Source organism: Rosa rugosa, chromosome 4 (assembly GCF_958449725.1).
Source record: "Rosa rugosa chromosome 4, drRosRugo1.1, whole genome shotgun sequence".
NCBI lineage: Eukaryota > Viridiplantae > Streptophyta > Magnoliopsida > Rosales > Rosaceae > Rosa > Rosa rugosa.
Window position 1 is genome coordinate 28353324 of NC_084823.1, and position 21283 is coordinate 28374606.

The 21283-nt window shown below is 38.0% G+C and overlaps 6 protein-coding genes across 8 annotated transcripts; 1 reads left to right on the forward strand and 5 right to left on the reverse strand.

The window, feature by feature from the left end:
- Nucleotides 1-362: 362 nt before the first annotated feature.
- Nucleotides 363-743, reverse strand: LOC133744600 (uncharacterized). Its single transcript, XM_062172682.1, has one exon. The coding sequence runs from the start codon at nucleotides 741-743 to the stop codon at nucleotides 363-365; it is 381 nt and encodes a 126-aa protein (XP_062028666.1).
- Nucleotides 744-3516: 2773 nt separating this feature from the next.
- LOC133742833 (gamma-interferon-responsive lysosomal thiol protein-like) lies at nucleotides 3517-5477 on the reverse strand. The gene is made up of 4 exons (XM_062170517.1): nucleotides 5205-5477; nucleotides 5029-5094; nucleotides 4634-4948; nucleotides 3517-4526 (listed from the first exon to the last, which is right to left on the reverse strand). Exons 1-3 carry the CDS (start codon nucleotides 5457-5459, stop codon nucleotides 4766-4768), a joined length of 504 nt encoding a protein of 167 aa, XP_062026501.1. The 5' UTR covers nucleotides 5460-5477; the 3' UTR covers nucleotides 3517-4526; nucleotides 4634-4765.
- Nucleotides 5478-5813: 336 nt separating this feature from the next.
- On the reverse strand, nucleotides 5814-7647 carry LOC133742832 (gamma-interferon-responsive lysosomal thiol protein-like). Its single transcript, XM_062170516.1, has 5 exons — nucleotides 7320-7647; nucleotides 6719-6784; nucleotides 6465-6602; nucleotides 6259-6351; nucleotides 5814-6185 (listed from the first exon to the last, which is right to left on the reverse strand). The coding sequence occupies exons 1-5, from the start codon at nucleotides 7551-7553 to the stop codon at nucleotides 6030-6032; spliced, it is 687 nt and encodes a 228-aa protein (XP_062026500.1). The 5' UTR covers nucleotides 7554-7647; the 3' UTR covers nucleotides 5814-6029.
- A 5795-nt stretch (nucleotides 7648-13442) lies between these two features.
- Nucleotides 13443-16515, forward strand: LOC133742831 (UDP-rhamnose/UDP-galactose transporter 1-like). Of its 3 annotated transcripts, none has more exons than XM_062170515.1 (5): nucleotides 13443-14135; nucleotides 14897-15081; nucleotides 15212-15403; nucleotides 15619-15780; nucleotides 15872-16515. In XM_062170515.1, the coding sequence occupies exons 2-5, from the start codon at nucleotides 15040-15042 to the stop codon at nucleotides 16226-16228; spliced, it is 753 nt and encodes a 250-aa protein (XP_062026499.1). In that variant the 5' UTR covers nucleotides 13443-14135; nucleotides 14897-15039; the 3' UTR covers nucleotides 16229-16515. The 3 variants fall into 3 exon arrangements, with proteins under 3 accessions (XP_062026499.1, XP_062026497.1, XP_062026496.1); XM_062170513.1 differs by lacking the exon at nucleotides 13443-14135 and adding an exon at nucleotides 14142-14778; XM_062170512.1 differs by lacking the exon at nucleotides 13443-14135 and having other exon boundaries at nucleotides 14142-15081.
- A 1165-nt stretch (nucleotides 16516-17680) lies between these two features.
- On the reverse strand, nucleotides 17681-18123 carry LOC133744601 (gamma-interferon-responsive lysosomal thiol protein-like). The gene is made up of 2 exons (XM_062172683.1): nucleotides 17866-18123; nucleotides 17681-17755 (listed from the first exon to the last, which is right to left on the reverse strand). Exons 1-2 carry the CDS (start codon nucleotides 18121-18123, stop codon nucleotides 17681-17683), a joined length of 333 nt encoding a protein of 110 aa, XP_062028667.1.
- Nucleotides 18124-18611: 488 nt separating this feature from the next.
- LOC133744602 (gamma-interferon-responsive lysosomal thiol protein-like) lies at nucleotides 18612-19653 on the reverse strand. The gene is made up of 5 exons (XM_062172684.1): nucleotides 19600-19653; nucleotides 19385-19450; nucleotides 19128-19265; nucleotides 18921-19013; nucleotides 18612-18847 (listed from the first exon to the last, which is right to left on the reverse strand). Exons 1-5 carry the CDS (start codon nucleotides 19651-19653, stop codon nucleotides 18692-18694), a joined length of 507 nt encoding a protein of 168 aa, XP_062028668.1. The 3' UTR covers nucleotides 18612-18691.
- Between the last annotated feature and the right edge of the window lie 1630 nt (nucleotides 19654-21283).

Genomic DNA, 21283 nt, shown 5'->3' on the forward strand with positions numbered 1-21283 from the left:
TGATCACCTTATTAGATTGATTAACCATTATTGCCGGTCAATGAACTGTGATTGGTTGGATATATCTGTCACATTTGAATTCTATATATTATTATTATTTTTCTTCTTTCAGGGCAAACATTAATCGAATGGAAAAAATTTCAAGCCTCGAACTTTCTTGCTCACAAACCAACTAATTGCTGGCGTTATTTTTGTATCACTAAAATTTGATGTATACAATTTAGTCTTCAGTTTTTGAAGATGGAAGTATGAGATTACAAAAGAATCAATGTATAAGAAAGAATGGCTATCTACATTACATTATCAATCCCCAGTCAAAAAATCCAGAGGCTTAGAAATGTCAGGCAGCAGCAGAACCGGGTCTAATTGTAGATAGCACTAGCGTAGAACTTGGAAATGAGATCGGAAAGCTCCATGTAATGGGCGGAGGGATTGCTGGTTTCAAAGAGATGAAGAAGATAGTGGAACAGATCGACATCACACGCTATTCTTAGGGCTCCATCGTAGGAATAACTGAACTCTTGCTCGGCGGAGAGCTCCAGTAGACTCTGGAAGAGTGGGTGGTTTAGGTAATTGGCTTCCATCTCAAACTTGCACATCAGATCAATGTCTCTTCCAACACACACACGGACTTGACCGGCTTGTGTCATAGGCACTACTCGAGAGTCGTCTGAGTCTGAAATGGAGGGAAACCCTTTTGCTCCACAGAACAAGAGCTTCTTCACAATGCTACTCATCATCATCGAGCTAGTTCTAATTTAATAAAGCTTCTGCAGTACTTTGTTTTGTGAAATGAAAAGAAAGTATGAAATGAATGAATGAATGAATGGATGGAGTGAATGAATGACGGGGGAGTATATATAGATCGAGATTGGGGAACTAAATAAATAGGAAGTGGGTGCTGAACGCCTAGGCATTATGGCACATGAAAAGTAAACGCAAGGAAGGAGGCATAAGCCGCGGAATGCAAGTTAGCTCAACTTGACGAGAAGTCATATAAATTTAATCTGCTTATAAGAAAAGTCCAAGCCTCCATAGACTCACTCCATCTTCCACTAAGAGGGCCTTGTGTGGGATTGTTTGACTAAAAATCCTGTCCGATTGATGTAAGTTTTAGACGGTGCGATGGTATTTCAGTATTGTTCTTCTCGATATAACCATGGTCTCGTGACTCTCGTCCAATGTATCTCCAAGTGACATCATTTTTCTTAATTAGGGGACAATAATTACACGACTTTCCCTCTTCTGATACCTTCAACTATCAGAATGAACTAGTTAAATATATAAATGCATGGGCAATTAATGAATGAACTAATTAATTAGCCAAGAGTCGATGGAGCTGCTGTTTTGGGGCAAGCTATGGCATGAAGGCATGGAGCTGATGAATAAGCTGTCATTATTGATATTAAGAAATAGATCCATAACGGATCATAATATTAGGGCTGGGCTCGGGTCGGGCCCGAAAATTAGTGAGACCGAGACCGAACCCGATACTGTCGGTTCGGGCTTTTTCTGAAATGAAAACTGACAGAAACCGAACCCATTCGGGCCGGTTCGGTTTTCGGGCTTTTCGGGCCCAAAATGCCCTGTTCATCAGCTAGCCTATTTTGCCAGTTTTCCAAAGACAATTTTGGAACTTTTGGACTTCTAGCAGATTTCCCACTCATTTTGGCACCTGTAAGACTGGAATGCATATCAAATTATAATGCTGTGAAATAAACTCATAACTGTAATCAATTTTCAATAATCAAGTTTACCCACAGTTTACACTTTACAACACAAACTCAAGAGTCAAGAATACATAATATACATTGTCCAACAGAAAACAATCCAAATTCTTCACACTGTGCGATGAATTTTGAGAAGCCATTAAAGATTCAAAGTATAGGACTTGCTTGCAAAAATGAGAACACATCCAGTCCAGATAATCAGATTCAGTAGGAGAATATGGCTGCATTCAGATTCAGTAGGAGAATATATAATCTAGCATCAAATTAACACAATAACACAAGAGATTGCAGAACCAACCAAACTTCAATGGAAAAAATTAACCACCAGTCGCCGACTCCAAAGTCCAAACACGTCGTGACCGACGACTCGACGAGGTCCACCGCGTCTTCAAGAGCTTCGACTCCAACGGCGACTGAAAGATCTCAACCTCGGAGCTCGACAATGTCCTCAAGGCCCTGGGCTCCAACGTCCCCGACGACAAGCTCCGCTGCTCCTCTGCTCCAGTGCGTGATGGTTGACCTCGAAAGTCTCTGAGAGTCTGAGACAGTCTGAGATCTGGAGGGAGAGTGGCGGATTTCACAGACGAAGACTAGCGGAGCCGCGGAGCCGCGGAGGAGTGAAGGCTGAGAGAGAGAGGAACTGATCAACTGATGGAGGCTGAGAGAGTGAGAGATTGAGAGGCTGAGATCGGGTTCTCTTTAGGGTTAGTCTCGAGTTTTACCGAATTTTCTTTTTCTAAAAATATTTAATATATTAATATAACACCCAATCATAGATAGACAAGTGGCAACTCAGGGTATTTCGGGTCGGGTTCGGGCTTTCGGTCTCTACAAATTTGAGGCCCGAGACCGAACTGAGATAATATCTTTGGGTCGGGCCCTAGACCGAATCGATATTTTCAACATTAAAACTGAACCGATTCAAGCTTTTTGGCTCGGTTCGGGTCGGGTTTTTCGGGTTCGGACGCCCACCCCTAGATCATATGGTATTATTCCACATTTTACGTAGAAACCATGAATAAATTAATAAGCTAGTTTATTAATGTGTGTACCATACAGTAATGAGAGGCAGTACTGAGAACTCTCAGCAATTTAATAGAGTTCAGACTGGAGAGCTGAGATACATAGCAGAAGGAAGCTTGCATGATACCAAAGTCAAGGCCAGCTAGCTAGATAGTGAGAGAACCAACCGCGTCTTTAATTATCTGCACAGAACGTCGGGTTTGATCCGTCGAAATTTATCAGTGAATGGGTTTGATCAGTTGTTTTCGTATTATACTGGCAATAATTAATGGTGGGCTGCCTGCTTGAAAGCTTGAACCTTTGAATTGTTTGACATGGTTATGCTCTAGACTTGCATCTTTACGGGTAACTGGGTTTGAGATCAGTCGATGAAATATATAACAATTAAATTCAAATTCAAATATTCTATTGTTGACTAGTCAACCAACCAAAGCTCTCTCCACCAATCACAACATTGGTGGGTTGAATCATAGTCACCAATGCATGAACAGTATTCATAAATTGAGTCACCAAAAAACTGATAGTGAGCCCATGGGTATATGTCACGCCAACTATACCAACTTTTATAATAATAGTGACTGGACCGTGCCTATTGCCTTTACACACCATTGATTGGTGGTATGAAGCCCAACTCACACCATTAATAATGGTGTCTAAAGCCCAACTTTGTTGTAGTGAACAAAAACAATTCTTCTCATCTTCCCCACTCAAGAGTCAAGACGGTGAGACAACATTATGGCTCTCAAGGGTACAATAACGTGATCAAAATTTGTTGGATGTTGAACTATTGAAGGCAGGACTGGATACCACTACTGTGAAGGATGTTGAACATGGAGCAACTAAAGTTTAGAAGAGGTAGTAGACTCATTTTTGGCTGGAAAGGGAAAAAGCTCAAGGCAAGGGAATGGAATGAGGAAACAAGTACTTTTCATTTTTGGACTCCTGCCCAACTGACTCTTTACACAAATATTTTTAGAATATGTTTTTGTTTCATTGAGATTGTCCTTGTTTATTTATTTGTTACTTAATCTTATATTTATTTTTATATAGCCTATATCTGTATTAGCAAAAGAAGTATGTAAAACCCAAATCATAGTTGAAAGCGCCGAGTTCTATTTATTCATTGCAATCTGCCGAGTTCTTGTTTCACTCTTCACAATCTTCATGTTTGTGCTACTGCTAGGAAGGATCTAGAAGTATAGTTGTCGTTTGGGCAGTCTCTAGTGAAAGGGATTCAGAACCAACAAATTGTAACGCAATTCTTTTCCTTCATGCTATATAAGCAAAGGTTTGTGCGAATAATTATTCGAAAACCTGACTGTGCTTGGTTATACTCTGTTGCACTCGGGTGCTTTCACTAGCTGATCAAGTTTAATTTGCTATCCCACCTTACCTAAATGAAATCTCGTGTCTGAGATTCTGCACCATATTCCTTTACTCGCTGCCTGCTTTCAAGACGTTGCCATTTTTACGTATTGTCCAAAATTATAGAGAAATCTGACCTTGATAACTAGAAGCAGAACTCTACTCTCCCCAAGTTGCACATCTCTTTGTTATGGAAACCTTCATATGCAATCTGATTTGTTGGTAAAGATATCGACTTTGGTTGGATGGATTAATGATCCTGGATTGAGGCTTGATTCTGGTTGATTTGATTGCTTGTGTGGAGTGTGTCTATTCTGTCTTCTGCTTCAAATGTACAGACTGACATGCCATGGGCACAATGTTACCTTTGTAAGCCTTGCAAACATAGCCAGCAAAATTTTCATAGTCCTGCATTTCATTAAGACAATTTTGATTCAAAGAGAGAAATCGAACGTGTGTGAGAAAAAACGGGAGATGGAGGAAAGAGGGATCTGAGAGAGAGAGAGAGGACCAACATTTCCAATAGGTTGATCATTCAGAACCAACCATGGTACAAACTTTAGAGGTGGATTGAGGTGCATGGTTTCATTGCCATAGTTTTGTTCAAGCATAATGTCAAACATTTGAACTGTTGCATAATGGACAACTTAATCATCATGAATCCTTGTAGATAGGATTAAATATGGAACCTTTGTTGCATTTGAACTGTTGTAGCAATCCAAATTGGGTTTCTTAGGCAGTCCCAATGAACTGAAGCAAGTTTCCCACTCCTTGTGCCTTCCGTCTATGGCCTGAAATTCTATGCAGTAAATCAAAGCAAAGTGCTTGTTCTGCATCACAAACTCAAATTTCAAAACCATTTCTAATTCAATAAATTGATAACCTTTATTTGAAACTCATATTATCTCACCACATCATGCATAACATCGATAGCGCATGCTTCCAGAAAATTCAACTTACACCCATCTGGCCTATGCTGTGAAATTTACATAGAAGGAAGAACATATGCACCATTAATGATTTCATAAATAATGTTGCAGAAACTTTGAACCAATGAAGTTGGTAGAAAAAGTGATCAATATAAACCTGACAGAAAGAGGTGTTGTTGTTCGATTTGTTGGCGTATGCATCACCCCAAGGAACCAGTCTGAGATTGAGAATGGTGATGAGATCATCATTGAAAATCTTAGCAAGATTCTTGACGATGAAGGTAGCACAAGATGTGCTCAAAGAGTCATAGTAAAGCGAGAGAGTAACTTTCTGATTAGCAACATAACAAGGAATAGTAAGCAAGAACATTGAACAGGTAATGAGACAAGTGAAGAATAGAGCAGAGGCCATTTTTGAGGTTGAGATCTGTTTCAGAAGTGTTGTACATACTACTACATATATAAGTAGTTTCCCTCTTCTCTTTTAATTTCTTTTGTTGGGTTTGGTACTCTGATATTAATGATGGCCAGATCGTAATCATATCTTTGGACAAGTTTCTGCAGAAAATGAATGCTCCCTGTTATAGAATTTTGGGCAAAAAAGTCATCCAACCATGTGTGCATATCTTCAAGGCTAATTAGAGCTATGATCACCTAGAGAGCAGCAGCATCAGCATCAGCAGGGTTATAGATCAATCACTCATTGATGCCACACCTACCTGCTACTATCAGTTTGCATAATTTAATCATCTCAATCATAAATACATGATGGTGGCAGTGAAAAGCCCTCAGATTTTGACAATAATAATTAAGCATGCAGTAACAAACATGGGTTGAAAACACACACAAAACATAAGAACACAATGTCAGACCATATTACATTATAGGTCAGCTTCAATTATGTCCTATAAATGAACATTAGGTTCAATTATCATATGGAATGTCAATATAAACTTCTTGCCACATCGTCTGCTCCTTGGGCTTAAGATGTAGAGTTTCTTCGTTGTTCTGCTAGGCAAACTTGAGGAATCGATTTTTCATTTCCAATTGATTCAGTCTTGTAGCGAATGGATCTGCAAGCTTCTGGCGATTTTCCTTTGTATGCCTTACAGATATAGGCCATAAAATTTCCGTAGTCCTACATAGAGAAAACTGGTCATGAGGGGGACAAAAATGAGGAATTAAGCAATCCGAAATGTGATTTGACTAACCTCTGCAAGTGGTTTATTATTGACAACCAGCCACGGCACAAATCTATGTGGTGGATTAAGCTGAGCAGTTTCCTTTGCATATTTTGTTTCAATCTATGCATCAATGCCAAATTGCCAATCCATGAAGATTAATTTTGTTGTCAAGTCTCAAATGATGAAGCAGTTCATAAACAGCAAGAACAAAATAGGATTGAAAGCGAACTGACCTGATTGCCATATCCACTGTTGTAGCAATCGATAGGTACAGTCCCCAAGTTCGACATTTCAAAGCAATCGGCCCATTTACTGTGTTTGTTCTGCAACGTGAGCCTCTCAACGCAGTGGATGAATGTAAAATGGCGATTCTGCATTACAATTAATCCATCATAATTAGCTAGTAACCAAACCAAAGTTCAAGTGTCATCTGTACATGTTTGGAACAAAGTGTTTGAAGTCGATCTGCATGTTCAATAAGCTTTACCACATTAGGATAGATGGTGATGGTGCAGGCCTCAATTGTGTTGATCACGCATTCATCTGTTCCATGCTGTAAAGCACAAAAAGGGTCAAAAGAATAATCATTGAGCTACAAATAAACTGATTGGTGTATTATTAAAGTTCAAACACCTCTTAAGATTTGACAGAGTTTTCACATAACTTTTTTATAAATAAACAAATTTGCATGAACACACTCACTCACCCACGTTCAGTGCTTTCTCACTATGACCTTGTACTTCTAAAGTTGACATATATATAACTCTCATCCTGAAGACCTGAACCCACACGTGGATTATGAAAATGTCCAAAATACCCTATATCTGTTGGTGTGTGATTATGTCGTTTGATTAAACTAGCTGGACATTTCAGTGATTCTATGTAAATGTAAATTCTACAAGTACAGAAGTAAAATTGTAAAATAAGATTTAACATAGGAGGGATGGGCATGTATGTAATTTAAAAGATGAAAAGATAAGGCGGCGGACACAAAAACATTACTAAGAACGACGTCATAGAGCAGGACTAAACAGACAATCAATGAGGGAGCTAGCTAGCTAGCAGCTGGAACAAGAGAGAAAGCTGACCTGGCAGGAGAAGGAGCCGTCGGAATTGAGCCCAGCGTTGCCCCAAGGGACCATTCTGAGATTGACGATGGAGATGAGCCCATTCTGGAAGATGTTGGCCAAATGGTTCACTATGAAATCGGCACAGTATGGACACAGAGTCTCGTAGTAGAGAGTCACACTCACATTCTCAGCAGCATAAGATTGAGATGGGTTTAAGACCAAAAGGAGGAAGAAGAGTCTGGTAAAACCCATTTGGGAGATCAGATCAGATCACAGGCAGGTGACAGCAGGGCTTGAGACTCTGTGACTGACTGTGTGGTTTATATGTAAACAACTATATTTGTTCCATTGGGAGTTATACTGTACTGAATGCTTTTGTAACTGTCTCTACTTTTATGGTGGGTGGGTGGGTAATTACTAATTAGACCATCGCTTGGGTTGGGTTGTGGGGTGGCCCCAGGCTGCGTTTGCCACTTATAAGCAGAAGAGACCAAAATTTTGAGTAGCTTTTTTCAGAAGCAGCTGCTGTGGCTTCCGTCGAAAAGCAGAAGCACGCTCAACCAAGCCAGAAGCCCGAAATCACTGTGGCGCTGGTGACTGTGGATTAATGAAACTTGTATAATACCGGTCTCTACCCTTTCTGGGTTGAAGCTATTACTCGTCGCCCTCAGACCCTTTTGAGCAAGCAAGGCTGCTTGGCAATTTGATTCCGGTTCGTTTTTAATCTATTTCAGTTTCAAAGTTTGATGAATACTTGACATCAATTTCGTTATGGGTTTTGAATATGAGTGGTAGAGATTGTGATTTGTAGCATATATGTACTGGGTGTTGTGATGTGCAATTGAAATTGATTTTGTTTTGGTGATTTTTCTGGACCCTTTTAACTTGTGTTGATCCCCTTTTGACTCAGTAGAAGTTGAACATGTGTCAGCAATGGAACTTTCAGATTGAATTATGTTGTGTTCTGGGCAAGTAAAGAGTAATGTTTGATCTGTTGTGTTCTGGGCAACTAAAGAGTAATGTTTGAATTCGGTTGAAATTCCAAAATGACTCGGAAGGAAATATTTAATGAACATTCTGATCATGGCTTGATTTCTACTTGGGATAATATGTATGTTTATTAGTATATAATTATATATAGGTGGAAAGTTGCTTCGTAAATTATTATATACTGGAATATCAAAACAGTTGTACGTAAGGAGGAAGTTCTGTGGGGTTTGGCTGTAGACATAGGCATTTGAGTTTTGAAGGATCACATGGTTATGTAAATGATATCAGATTCTAAAGGACCAACAAGTATTGAGTCACTATATTTATTGGTGGACATTATGCTTAGAGATGTTCACAGGAATGGAAACTTGTTATATGAGCCACTGATCTATGCTAGATTGATTTCAGAAGCAAAAGTGAACATTTGAGAGTTTGGTTTTGCTGGTTTTGATCAGATTTGTGGAAAGGCAAAAGGGGAGAAAGTTTCTGAAGTGGAGGGCTTTGTTTTGGTTTGTCGAAAAGTACAACAGAATTTACAGAGACTATTTTGTTCAGATTAAGTTTATGAGATATCTTTTAACTATTTTGTTTGTGTGTTCTTGCTTCATTTGTTGTGATATATACATGTTCGATGCAGAAAGCCATAAATGTATGGCTTGTCTAAATTGGTTTAAGCTTCTGCACAGTTAGTAACCTAAATGATTTTCAAACAGAATGCAAGCATAGAAACAAATTAAGATGATAAGAAACTTGGCTTTCTAAAAGTGGGTGTCCTGAGCAAATTGTTAGGTTGCTGTTTGGGTTGGAATTCTTATTTTGACTTCACAACAAGAGATTTCATTGATCAAAGAACCTATATGCATCAGTTTAACAACCTTAGACCGAGCAGTAACCTCAAACATTAGTTTGTAGGCATTGGAGAAAGCTAGAACAAGTTTCTGCATATAATCGTTTAGTTAACTTCGAGCAACCATATCCTTTGATCTAGACCCTCATTACAGAAACCATTTGCATGTGTTGAAATCTTATAATGTAAGCTTGATATCTGTTTAGTTTCGTACTATTTCATTTAAGATGTAGTGGTTAATTTTGAGGCCAAAAACAGAGGTCTGCAATCTGTTGTTTTTGACCCAGTTGCTTTTTTACTAAAAACTGTACATTTCGGCTGGGTATTTGAAGTTGGTGTCTTCATGAAAGTTTCAGTAGACATCTTAAAGATCTATTCAGAATTAAAATCTCATAAAAAGGAGTTTTCTAGAGTAAGTTATGATTTTTCGAATTTGAGGGTCTGCATCAGGAAATTCTTCAATTGTCACTATGTTTCTGTTTGTTTCATTTGATTTCAATAGTTTCCTTTACTCAAACTTGTTCACAAACTGAACATAGGGATTCTTAACTTTCCAACAGAATGAAAGTTTATTTTATATACTTTTAAACAAAGCTGTAACTATCAAAATGAAGGAGTAACATAGGGATTCTTTACTGATCATTTGTTTCTGAGCAGTTTTGTTTTGTCTTTTGTTTGTGTGTTCTTGCTTCATTTGTTGTGATATATACATGTTCGATGCAGAAAGCCATAAATGCAGGTTAGCAATGATGATACTAGGGGTTCATTGCTTCACTTTCTTAATTCACGTTTTTGGACTCTAGTTTTGTGTATCTTTGTTTCCATCAATTTGAGCATTTTTCTGGTTTAGTATGTCAACTTGTGCACAAATTTGGTTGGATCACTATCTTAGATTGCCCAATTGAAGGCTTAGGCTTTTTGTAATTTACCTATTTGTTGTTTCATACAGGTTCTGAGGAAAGATTTAGGAGATGTATGTATTGTATGTAACAGCTGCCATTTGCTTAGAATAGAACAAGTTTTTGGGAAAGAGTTGGGTCGTGTAGGAACATTTCTAAATTGGTTAGTGACAAACATTGTAACTAACATTTGTTAGATTGATGGTTTTTCACTTTATCATGGGTTTAATTGGGTTTTCTAAAGCTGGTAGCAGGTAACATTGCCTTCTTCAAATCCACATAGCTGCATGCTTTCTATGTTAATACTCTTGGAACTCTTGGTTTCTGATTACATCCTTACTGAAGTGTTTGTATTTATTTTGAATTGTTGTATTATGCAAGACCATTTCTTTTACTCTGTTAATTCTTTGTTGATTATACTTGGAGTTGGTCATCTTGTCTATATTTGTTGGATGCTGAAACTAGTTTCCATAGTTGAGTTTGGTGGGTTTGTTCCATCTTTGCCATGTCTTTTTGGTATCACTGCTCTATTTTTAAGGTAATTTGCTCGACCAAATTATTGATGTCAGTGCTAAGAATATTGTTGGTTTACCCTACGGAAAATTTGAGTTGCAGTTGCAATATTGATCCTTTTGAAATGATTTTAAGCATATGTCAATGGGATTGATACATTAAATTCATGTGACTTAATAGCATAACCTTATCACTCATGGTACCAGCTCTTAAAGTTGTATCTGTCATTGTAGTCTTTAACAGTCTTCATTCATGAGCCAATTTTGTACTCATGTTCCATCCTCTGATGTAAAGACCTGAAGTGCATTATCCAGTTGCTTGTTTTGTGGGCTCACACTTTAAGGAGCAAGAACTGACAGATTTATATAATCTTTGACAGGTGATAGGAGCATAAAATGCGACGAATTTATAGTTTAATCCTTTACACTTTTGCTTAGTTATTTTGTTAAAAAGATCAAACTAACTTTGTTATTTTCTTGGGAGGTTTGTGGATCAACCATGGAAAAATAGGAGCTCAATTGTGGCAAGTTAAGGCTCAGATATATAATAGTGATGCAAAAGATGAAGGAAAACCATTTATGTGGTCAGAAACAATGAGGGAAGCTTGTGGAAAAATTCGTGCAAAACAGTTGCTGAGAAGCAGAAAATGAAAACTGGAATCTGCCTTATTTTCTTCTGTATTTGGACCCCATTTTGAAGATATTTTGAGGGCACCATGGCAGCAATTCTTGACTACATTTGAAAACCAGATATTTCACTATAATAAAGCCAAATCAAGTGGTCATAATAGTCAAGGATGAAGTCAGAAACATTGCACAAAGCAGGCCTCCTGATCAGCTTTCCACCTTCACTCTTATCTATGAAGCATATTGGAGCTGTCTTTTGGAGACTTTCTTGGAAAGTCTTTTGGAAGGTTATTGTTTGGACGTCAATAAATGATGCCATAGGGCATTATAGGCCTAAGAAACTTTCAGAAAGATAGCTACAAGGTCTGTGTACAAGCTCATAAATTTGACCAGAAGATAAGGAAAATCTGGAAATTTCTGACAGACCTTATCTTGAAGGCTTTTCAAGGCTGCTTTTGGGCAGCAAGTTAAGGGGATTTTTAGAAGAATTTTACACACTCTTAAAGGTCAACATCAAGGCTGTTATCTTGCTGAAAATCACATTCAAAGCTGAAATGAAACCTAGTTAAAAGAAGGGCTAAAAAGGCAATCCTAAGTGAGGCAGATAAGTGAGTCACCTTCTTTATCTCTTGGCAGATTGTTTTGAGGCTTCTTGGGGATTTTTTGCTGAGTTGTATACGTTTTATATGAGCTGTTAGCATGCTTTATATCAGCTGTAAATGATCTACAAGTCAAAGAATTCAGCCTAAGAAGAGAAATTCAAATGGAACAAGTAAACAAACTTGATCTAATTGCAAGAGTGCCCTTGAACTTGCAACTCCTATATAAAAGGGTCTCCTTCCACATTTTAAAGGGTGACCAACCACATTTTAAAGATCGATCGTTGATCGTATTTTTCTCAATTTCTGATTTTTGTTGTCTTCCTTTTTCATGAACTCCTTTGTGTTTTTGATTCCGATTATGTGATATGGTCTGTATGTGGTTGGTCACCCTTTAAAATGTGGAAGGAGGCCCTTTTATATAGGAGTTGCAAGTTCAAGGGCACTCTTGCAATTAGATCAAGGTTGTTTACTTGTTCAATTTGAATTTCTCTTCTTAGGCTGAATTCTTTGACTTGTAGATCCTTTACAGCTGATATAAAGCATGCTAACAGCTCATATAAAACGTATACAACTCAGCAAAGAATCCCCAAGAAGCCTCAAAACAATCTGCCAAGAGATAAAGAAGGTGACTCACTTATCTGCCTCACTTAGGATTGCCTTTTTAGCCATTCTTTTAACTAGGTTTCATTTCAGCTTTGAATGTGATTTTCAGCAAGATAACAGCCTTGATGTTGACCTTTAAGATTGTGCAAAATTCTTCTAAAAATCCCCTTAACTTGCTGCCCAAAAGCAGCCTTGAAAAGCCTTCAAGATAAGGTCTGTCAGAAATTTCCAGATTTTCCTTATCTTCTGGTCAAATTTATGGGCTTGTACACAGACCTTGTAGCTATCTTTCTGAAAGTTTCTTAGGCCTATAATGCCCTATGGCATCATTTATTGACGTCCAAACAATAACCTTCCAAAAGACTTTCCAAGAAAGTCTCCAAAAGACAGCTCCAATATGCTTCATAGATAAGAGTGAAGGTGGAAAGCTGATCAGGAGGCCTGCTTTGTGCAACGTTTCTGACTTCATCCTTGACTATTATGACCACTTGATTTGGCTTTATTATAGTGAAATATCTGGTTTTCAAATGTAGTCAAGAATTGCTGCCATGGTGCCCTCAAAATATCTTCAAAATGGGGTCCAAATACAGAAGAAAATAAGACAGATTCCAGTTTTCATTTTCTGCTTCTCAGCAACTGTTTTGCACGAATTTTTCCACAAGCCTCCCTTATTGTTTCTGACCACATAAATGGTTTTCCTTCATCTTTTGCATCACTATTATATATCTGAGCCTTAACTTGCCACAATTGAGCTCCTATTTTTCCATGGTTGATCCACAAACCTCCTAAGAAAATAACAAAGTTAGTTTGATCTTTTTAACAAAATAACTAAGCAAAAGTGTAAAGGACTATGATGCACTGACACGGGTACGGGGTGCGATACGTGGATACGTTTTTTTTCAAAAAAAACAGGATACGATACATTTCGGATACGTTTTCTAAAATAATATATATATATATATATATATATATATATATATATATATATATATATATATATATATATATATATCTATACTATTATTAAGAAAAGAGGTTTTGTTAGCCCAAAACAAAAAATTTGATAGATTTAACCCTGAAAGATTAAAAGATTTTGAGAATAAATTAAATCACAAGGGTAAATATAACAATTACAAAATGAATTTTCATTACAAAAATTAAAAAGAAATTATCCCACAACCCCCACTTTTCTCTCCCACTATTCTCTCTGCAATAATTGTTTTATCTCATTTATTTTTTTTATTTTCTTAAAAAAAAAAAGTATTACACATGTAGGAGCATGTATAAAGAACGCTAGTATATATATATATATGGTGTTAATAAATGTATCTGTTGAATATTGCCTATAAAATGATGGCATTTGCAATGATAAAATGATGAATATTGCATATAAAATGATGGCATATTAAAACAATCATACAAAACATAAGTCCAATGATTAAATTACTTAACAAAAAGTTCAATCAATTTATAATAACAATCAATAACAATTAACAACCCCTACTCCAAAACGACCTTCAAGCTTTAATAATATATGGTTGCTGCCACGGGATAATAACAATCAAACCAATTGATATAAGATGATTAAAAAATCTGGAGATCGACCTTCAAGCTTCAAGCCTTCAACCCACAGAGCTTCAACCTTCAAGCTTTCAATCTGAACATACGTCCTGGTCGACCCTTTCGTTGACGAAGCAGTGAAGAAGGAGAGAACAGAGACGCGAAGAGAGAACTGGAGACTAAGTGCGGCTGTGGTATGTTTTAGGTTTTAATTGATTCAATTTGTCAAGAATAAAACCACTGCAAGTGGCTTAGTGGTTCTTGCCTAGTTGGGTGTGCTCCCCAACCTAGCTTCGAACCCCGAAGCTGTCAAAGTGGCGAGGCACTGTGCTGCAATGCACAGTTGGAGCATTTCACATGCGCCGAAGGGGTTTATCTTGGGCCTAGGAAGCCTTTGGGTTCCCCTTGACAAAGTCAAAAAAAAAATTTGTCAAGAATACCCCCCAAAACGTATCCAAAAATAGGTCAGCACGTATCCAAGATGTATCCCCATGGTTAACACCACTACATAGTCAACGATACGTATTGAAGGTCTCAGATACGCACCCAACGCGTATCCAACCCGTATCCGTATCGGATACGGATACGATACACCATAGTCAGATTTTTGGAGTATCCATGCTTCATAGGTAAATGATTAAACTATAAATTCGTCGCATTTTATGCTCCTATCAACAATTTAGGTTTAATGGTTGTGGAGGCCTAATCTTGGCATCTTTCATGACATATGCATCGGAGCACCTTGCAACTAGATCATTCTTGAGAGGCCTTGAAGACCTCGCTACGAGAAGTAGGAGCTTTTGTTAGATATAGTTCACTGGTGACAAAACTGAGCATGTAAAACTATTGACCAAAAAAGTTGATGGCTTGATTCCGATTTGTGTATTTTTGATTGGAAGAGCAGAGAGAGTAATGATGAATAAGTGTGGTTTTTGTGTTTGGTGTTTTTTTTCAGCCACCACTTTAACTGGGTTCCATTTTTCTGTAACTGCACTCGTTGGCCTCATCTCCAATGCTAGCGGTTATTCTGCCTCCAAGCATGTTCCCTTTTGGGAGCTTCTTTGGTTCTCCATCGTTGCCAATGTCTCCATCACCGCCATGAACTTCAGCCTCATGCTCAACTGTGTCGGCTTTTACCAGGTATCACATAATTGTTTCCACATTGTGATGGATGCATATGCTGTTATTTGCCACTTGCTAGTAGCCACCTTCATACTTACCTGTGAAGTGATCTAGTGATCTCTATGTGGTTTTGGTGCATATTTCGAAGTTGAGCATGATTCCCGTGGTTTGTGAGATGGAATGGATTCTTAACAACAAGCAGTATTCCAAGGAGGTTAAAATGTCTGTTGTGGTTGTGGTTATAGGTGTTGGTGTTTGTACCGTGACTGATGTAAAAGTTAACCTCAAAGGCTTCATATGCGCCTGCCTAGCAGTTTTGTCCACTTCTTTCCAGCAAATTGTGAGTGTTTATTTTTTTCCAATTTATGTCCATATATTAATAAGATTGGAGAAGCATTTTTAAGATGCTCAAGTCATTGGTTGTCTGGTGTTTTAATTCTGGTTATTTGTTCCATTACACAAACAACTTTGGTTCAATATTCATTTCAAATTTTTCATGTATTTGTGGAGCGACTATCTTAATTCATGGTATTTATATTGTTCATCTGTTAACAGTCTATTGGGTCTCTTCAAAAGAAACATTCAGTTGGATCCTTTGAATTGCTGAGTAAGACTGCTCCAATTCAAGCCATTTCTCTACTCATTCTCGGCCCATTCATTGATTACATCCTTAGTGGTACATTCATAACAGACTATAAGATGTCTTCTGGTGCCATTGTAAGCACTTTATCCTTTTAGTGCTTTACTATTTTGGTTTTGTTTGCTCTTGTATATCCTGACATTCAAGCTGTGATGCGTGAGTCTGCAGGCATTCATTCTTCTTTCGTGCACCTTGGCTGTGTTTTGCAATATTAGCCAGTACCTCTGTATTGGACGTTTCTCTGCTGTTTCATTCCAGGTTTTAGGTCACATGAAAACAGTATGTGTCCTCACATTAGGGTGGCTTCTCTTTGATTCAGAGCTCACTTTCAAGAACATTATGGGGATGATTCTTGCAGTCGTTGGCATGGTGATTTATAGTTGGGCTGTCGAGGCAGAAAAGCAGTCTGGCAAACCCGTGTCCCATTCAAAAACCAGCATGACAGAAGAGGAAATTGAACTTTTGAAGGCAGGACTGGATACCACTACTGTGAAGGATGTTGAACATGGAGCAACTAAAGTTTAGAAGAGGTAGTAGACTCAGTTTTGGCTGGAAAGGGAAAAAGCTCAAGGCAAGGGAATGGAATGAGGAAACAAGTACTTTTCATTTTTGGACTCCTGCCCAGCTGATTCTTTACACAAATATTTTTAGAATTTGTTTTTGTTTCATTGAGATTGTCCTTGTTTATTTATTTGTTACTTAATCTTATATTTATTTTTATATAGCCTATATCTGTATTTGCAAAAGAAGCATGTAAAACCCAAATCATAGTTGAAAGCGCCGAGTTCTATTTATTCATTGCAATCTGCCGAGTTCTTGTTTCACTCTTCACAATCTTCATGTTTGTGCTACTGCTAGGAAGGATCTAGAAGTATAGTTGTCGTTTGGGCAGTCTAGTGAAAGGGATTCAGAACCAACAAATTGTAACGAAATTCTTTTCCTTGATGCTATATAAGCAAGGGGTTGTGCGAATAATGATTCGAAAACCGGACTGTACTTGGTTATACTCTGTTGCACTCGGGTGCTTTCACTAGCTGTTCAAGTTTAATTTGCTATCCCACCTTACCTAAATGAAATCTCTTGTCTGAGATTCTGCACCATATTCCTTTACTCGCTGCCTGCTTTCAAGACGTTGCCATTTTTACGTATTGTCCAAAATTTTAGAGAAATCTAACCTTGATAACTAGAAGCAGAACTCTACTCTCCCCAAGTTGCACATCTATTTTCTATGGAAACCTTCATATGCTATCTGATTTGCTGGTAAAGATATCGACTTTGGTTGGATGGATTAATGATCCTGGATTGAGGCTTGATTCTGGTTGATTTGATTGCTTGTGTGGAGTGTGTCTATTCTGTCTTCTGCTTCAAATGTACAGACTGACATGCCATGGGCACAATGTTACCTTTGTAAGCCTTGCACACATAGCCAGCAAAATTTTCATAGTCCTGCATTTCATTAAGACAAAAGTTAATTTTTATTCAAAGAGAGAGATCGAACGCGTGTGAGAAAAAACGGGAGATGGAGAAAAGAGGGATCTGAGAAAGAGAGAGAGAGAGAGAGAGAGAGAGAGAGAGAGAGAGAGAGAGAGGACCAACATTTCCAATACGTTGATCATTCAGAACCAGCCATGGTACAAACTTTAGAGGTGGATTGAGGTGCATGGTTTCATTGCCATAGTTTTGTTCAAGCTGCACTAATCCAACAATGTCAAACATAATGGACAACTTAATCATCATGAATCCTTGTAGATAGGATTAAATATGGAACCTTTGTTGCATTTGAACTGTTGTAGCAATCCAAAGTGGGTTTCTTAGGCAGTCCCAATGAACTGAAGCAAGTTTCCCACTCCTTGTGCCTTCCCTCTATGGCAAAAAATTCTATACAGTAAATCAAAGCAAAGTGCTTGTTCTGCATCACAAACTCAAATTTCAAAACCATTTCTAATTCAATAAATTGATAACCTTTATTAACTCATATTATCTCACTACATCATGCATAACATCGATAGCGCATGCTTCCAGAAAATTCAACTTGCACCCATCTGGCCTATGCTGTGAAATTTACATAGAAGGAAGAACATATGCACCATTAATGATTTCATAAATAATGTTGCAGAAACTTTGAACCAATGAAGTTGGTAGAAAAAGTGATCAATATAAACCTGACAGAAAGCGGTGCTGTTGTTCGATTTGTTGGCGTATGCATCACCCCAAGGAACCAATATGAGATTGAGAATGGTGATGAGATCATCGTCGAAAATCTTAGCAAGATTCTTGACGATGATCAAGGTAGCACAAGATGTGCTCAAAGAGTCATAGTAAAGCGAGAGAGTAACTTTTTGATTAGCAACATAACAAGGAATAGTAAGCAAGAACACTGAACAGGTAATGAGACAAGTGAAGAATAGAGTAGAGGCCATTTTTGAGGTTGAGATCTGTTTCAGAAGTGTTGTACATATGTAGTAGTAAGTAGTTTCCCTCTTATCTTTTAATTTCTTTTGTTGGGTTTGGTACTCTGATATTAATGATGGCCAGATCATAATCATATCTTTGGACAAGTTTCTGCAGAAAATGAATGCCCCCTGTTATAGAATTTTGGGCAAAAAAGTCATCCAACCATGTGTGCATATCTTAAAGGCTAATTAGAGCTAAGATCACCTAGAGAGCAGCATCATCAGCATCAACATCAGCATCAGCAGGGTTATAGATCAATCACTCATTGATGCCACACCTACCTGCTCCTATCAGTTTGCATAATTTAATCATCTCAATCATAAATACATGATGGTGGCAGTGAAAAGCCCTCAGATTTTGACAATAATAATTAAGCATGCAGTAACAAACATGGGTTGAAAACACACACAAAACATAAGAACACCATATTACATTATAGGCCAGCTTCAATTATGTCCTATAAATGAACATTAGGTTCAATTATCATATGGAATGTCAATAAAAACTTCTTGCCACATCGTCTGGTCCTTGGGCTTAAGATGTAGAGTTTCTTCGTTGTTCTGCTAGGCAAACTTGAGGAATCGATTTTTCATTTCCAATTGATTCAGTCTTGTAGCGAATGGATCTGCAAGCTTCTGGCGATTTTCCTTTGTATGCCTTACAGATATAGGCCATAAAATTTCCGTAGTCCTACATAGAGAAAATTGGTCATGAGGGGGACAAAAATGAGGAATTAAGCAATCCGATATGTGATTTGACTAACCTCTGCAAGTGGTTTATTATTGACAACCAGCCACGGCACAAATCTATGTGGTGGATTAAGCTGAGCAGTTTCCTTTGCATATTTTGTTTCAATCTATGCATCAATGCCAAATTGCCAATCCATGCATGAAGATTAATTTTGTCAAGTCTCAAATGATGAAGCAGTTCATAAACAGCAAGAACAAAATAGGATTGAAAGTGAACTGACCTGATTGCCATATCCACTGTTGTAGCAATCGATAGGTACAGTCCCCAACTTCGACATTTCAAAGCAATCGGCCCATTTACTGTGTTTGTTCTGCAACGTGAGCCTCTCAACGCAGTGGATGAATGTAAAATGCCGATTCTGCATTAGAATTAATCCATCATAATTAGTAACCAAACTAAAGTTCAAGTGTCATCTGTACATATATGTTTGGAACAAAGTATTTGAAGTCTGTTGTTCAATAAGCTTTACGGCTTTACCACATTAGGATAGATGGTGATGGTGCAGGCCTCAATTGTGTTGATCAAGCATTCATCTGTTCCATGCTGTAAAGCACAAAAAGGGTCAAAAGAATAATCATTGAGCTACAAAACTGATTGGTGTGTATTATTAAAGTTCAAACACCTCTTAAGATTTGACAGAGTTTTCACATAACTTTTATAAAACAAATTTGCATGAACGTACACTCACCCACGTTCAGTGCTTTCTCCCTATGACCTTGTACTTCTAAAGTTGACATAACTCTCATCCTGAAGACCTGAACCCACACGTCGATTATGAAAATGTCCAAAATACCCTATATCTGTTGGTGTGTGATTATGTCGTTTACTCATTATATTTTCAGTTAGACACAGCAATACTTAGCTTTTGATGCAGCGTACTAATTAACAGTTACTATGAAGGGTAGAGGTTGTTATTATTGATTTGGACTGAGCTTAAAGCGGTATACATGTGTATGAAACCATATTTACAGTAGTACAGCTATTAATTAATTGCATTCACTTTGGTACACTAGTGTTATGGTATATCCAATAATTGATTACTAGCCTCTTTGCATGCGCATACGTGCATGCGAAGGGCCGCGCTCACGCGTATGAATTATGTTTTTGAAAGAAATACAGTTAACATGTACAACATATCATTCATTTCTACTAAAAGTCAAGTGTCTGAGATTGACAAATATGTCACCGTCTTTACAATTAATCAATATATATTGGCTTAACTCTGCCTCTTTATATTCTCTTGTGCTTTGTTCCATCTGAGGCCCTTCCATGCTTCTTCAACTGTTTCTTCGCAGCTGATCTCTTTGGTTTTCTCCTTTCTTTTGCTTCCTATTTTCTTTCTTCAAGAACCCAAATGATCTCACTATCAAATGGAATTTCTAAAGAATGATAAAAAAAAAATGTGTGCTCAAATTAGCATTAATTACTTAGGTAATGTATAATCATATTTAAAACAAAAACTAAAAGGGTGGTGAGGCAGGCGGCAACGGTGATGGCTTTTCTCCAGATCTGACCAGCGGGGCTTGGGTCTGGTGCAGAAGCTTTCCGGTCATCAATGGGCCTCGCCACAAGGGTGGTGAGGCAGGCGGCAATGCCTTGCTTAGTGCGAACAGGTCCGGGACGAGGTACCTCCGGCGAGGTTCGGCGGCTCAGTGGCTAGGGTCGCGGACAAGGCAGGTCTGGGTGCCCAGAGAGATTTTGGGTGCCCACCTATGGATCTGGACCTGGGCTCCTATTGGTTTGGGCTTTTCAAGATGGGCCTTTAATTGGGTTCTGTCTTCTCTTTGGATTCGTATTTGGGATCCAGGCGACTTCTTACGGATTCCTCTTTCTGCTATACTCTGGATTTGGAATTTTGGCTACCTAGGTAGAAGATTGCTCTCTACTCGACGTATTAATTTGTGTGGAGTGGGTAAGGTCGGTCACACTACCGGCGGTTACCTTGATAGAAGGTTACCCTCTATTCGACGTGTTTATATGCGTGGAAGTATGGTCGGCCATACTATTGGAACCGTTTTACATCGCCCGGACTCTGTCCTGGGCGTCATCAAATGCTTAATTGCATCCCTTCGTACCTTTGTTCGGTTTTATTTCCGTTGCTTTATGGTATCTAGTATTTCCCTTATTAGTTTAAATTTTGATGTAGTTTCTACATCTTTAGGCTGTAATTTTTCTTATGTTTATTATTAATAAAATGGTTGACTATTATTCTCAAAAAAAAAAAAAAAAAAAAACAAAAACTAAAAGAAATAAAAGAAGAAATTACAGACGTGTTGTCCGAGTATTATTTGACAAAAGAAAAAAGTCCAAACACGATTATCGTATATGCAATTTATTTACATATAGGGAGAACTGATCACAGCCAAATAGTGAAGA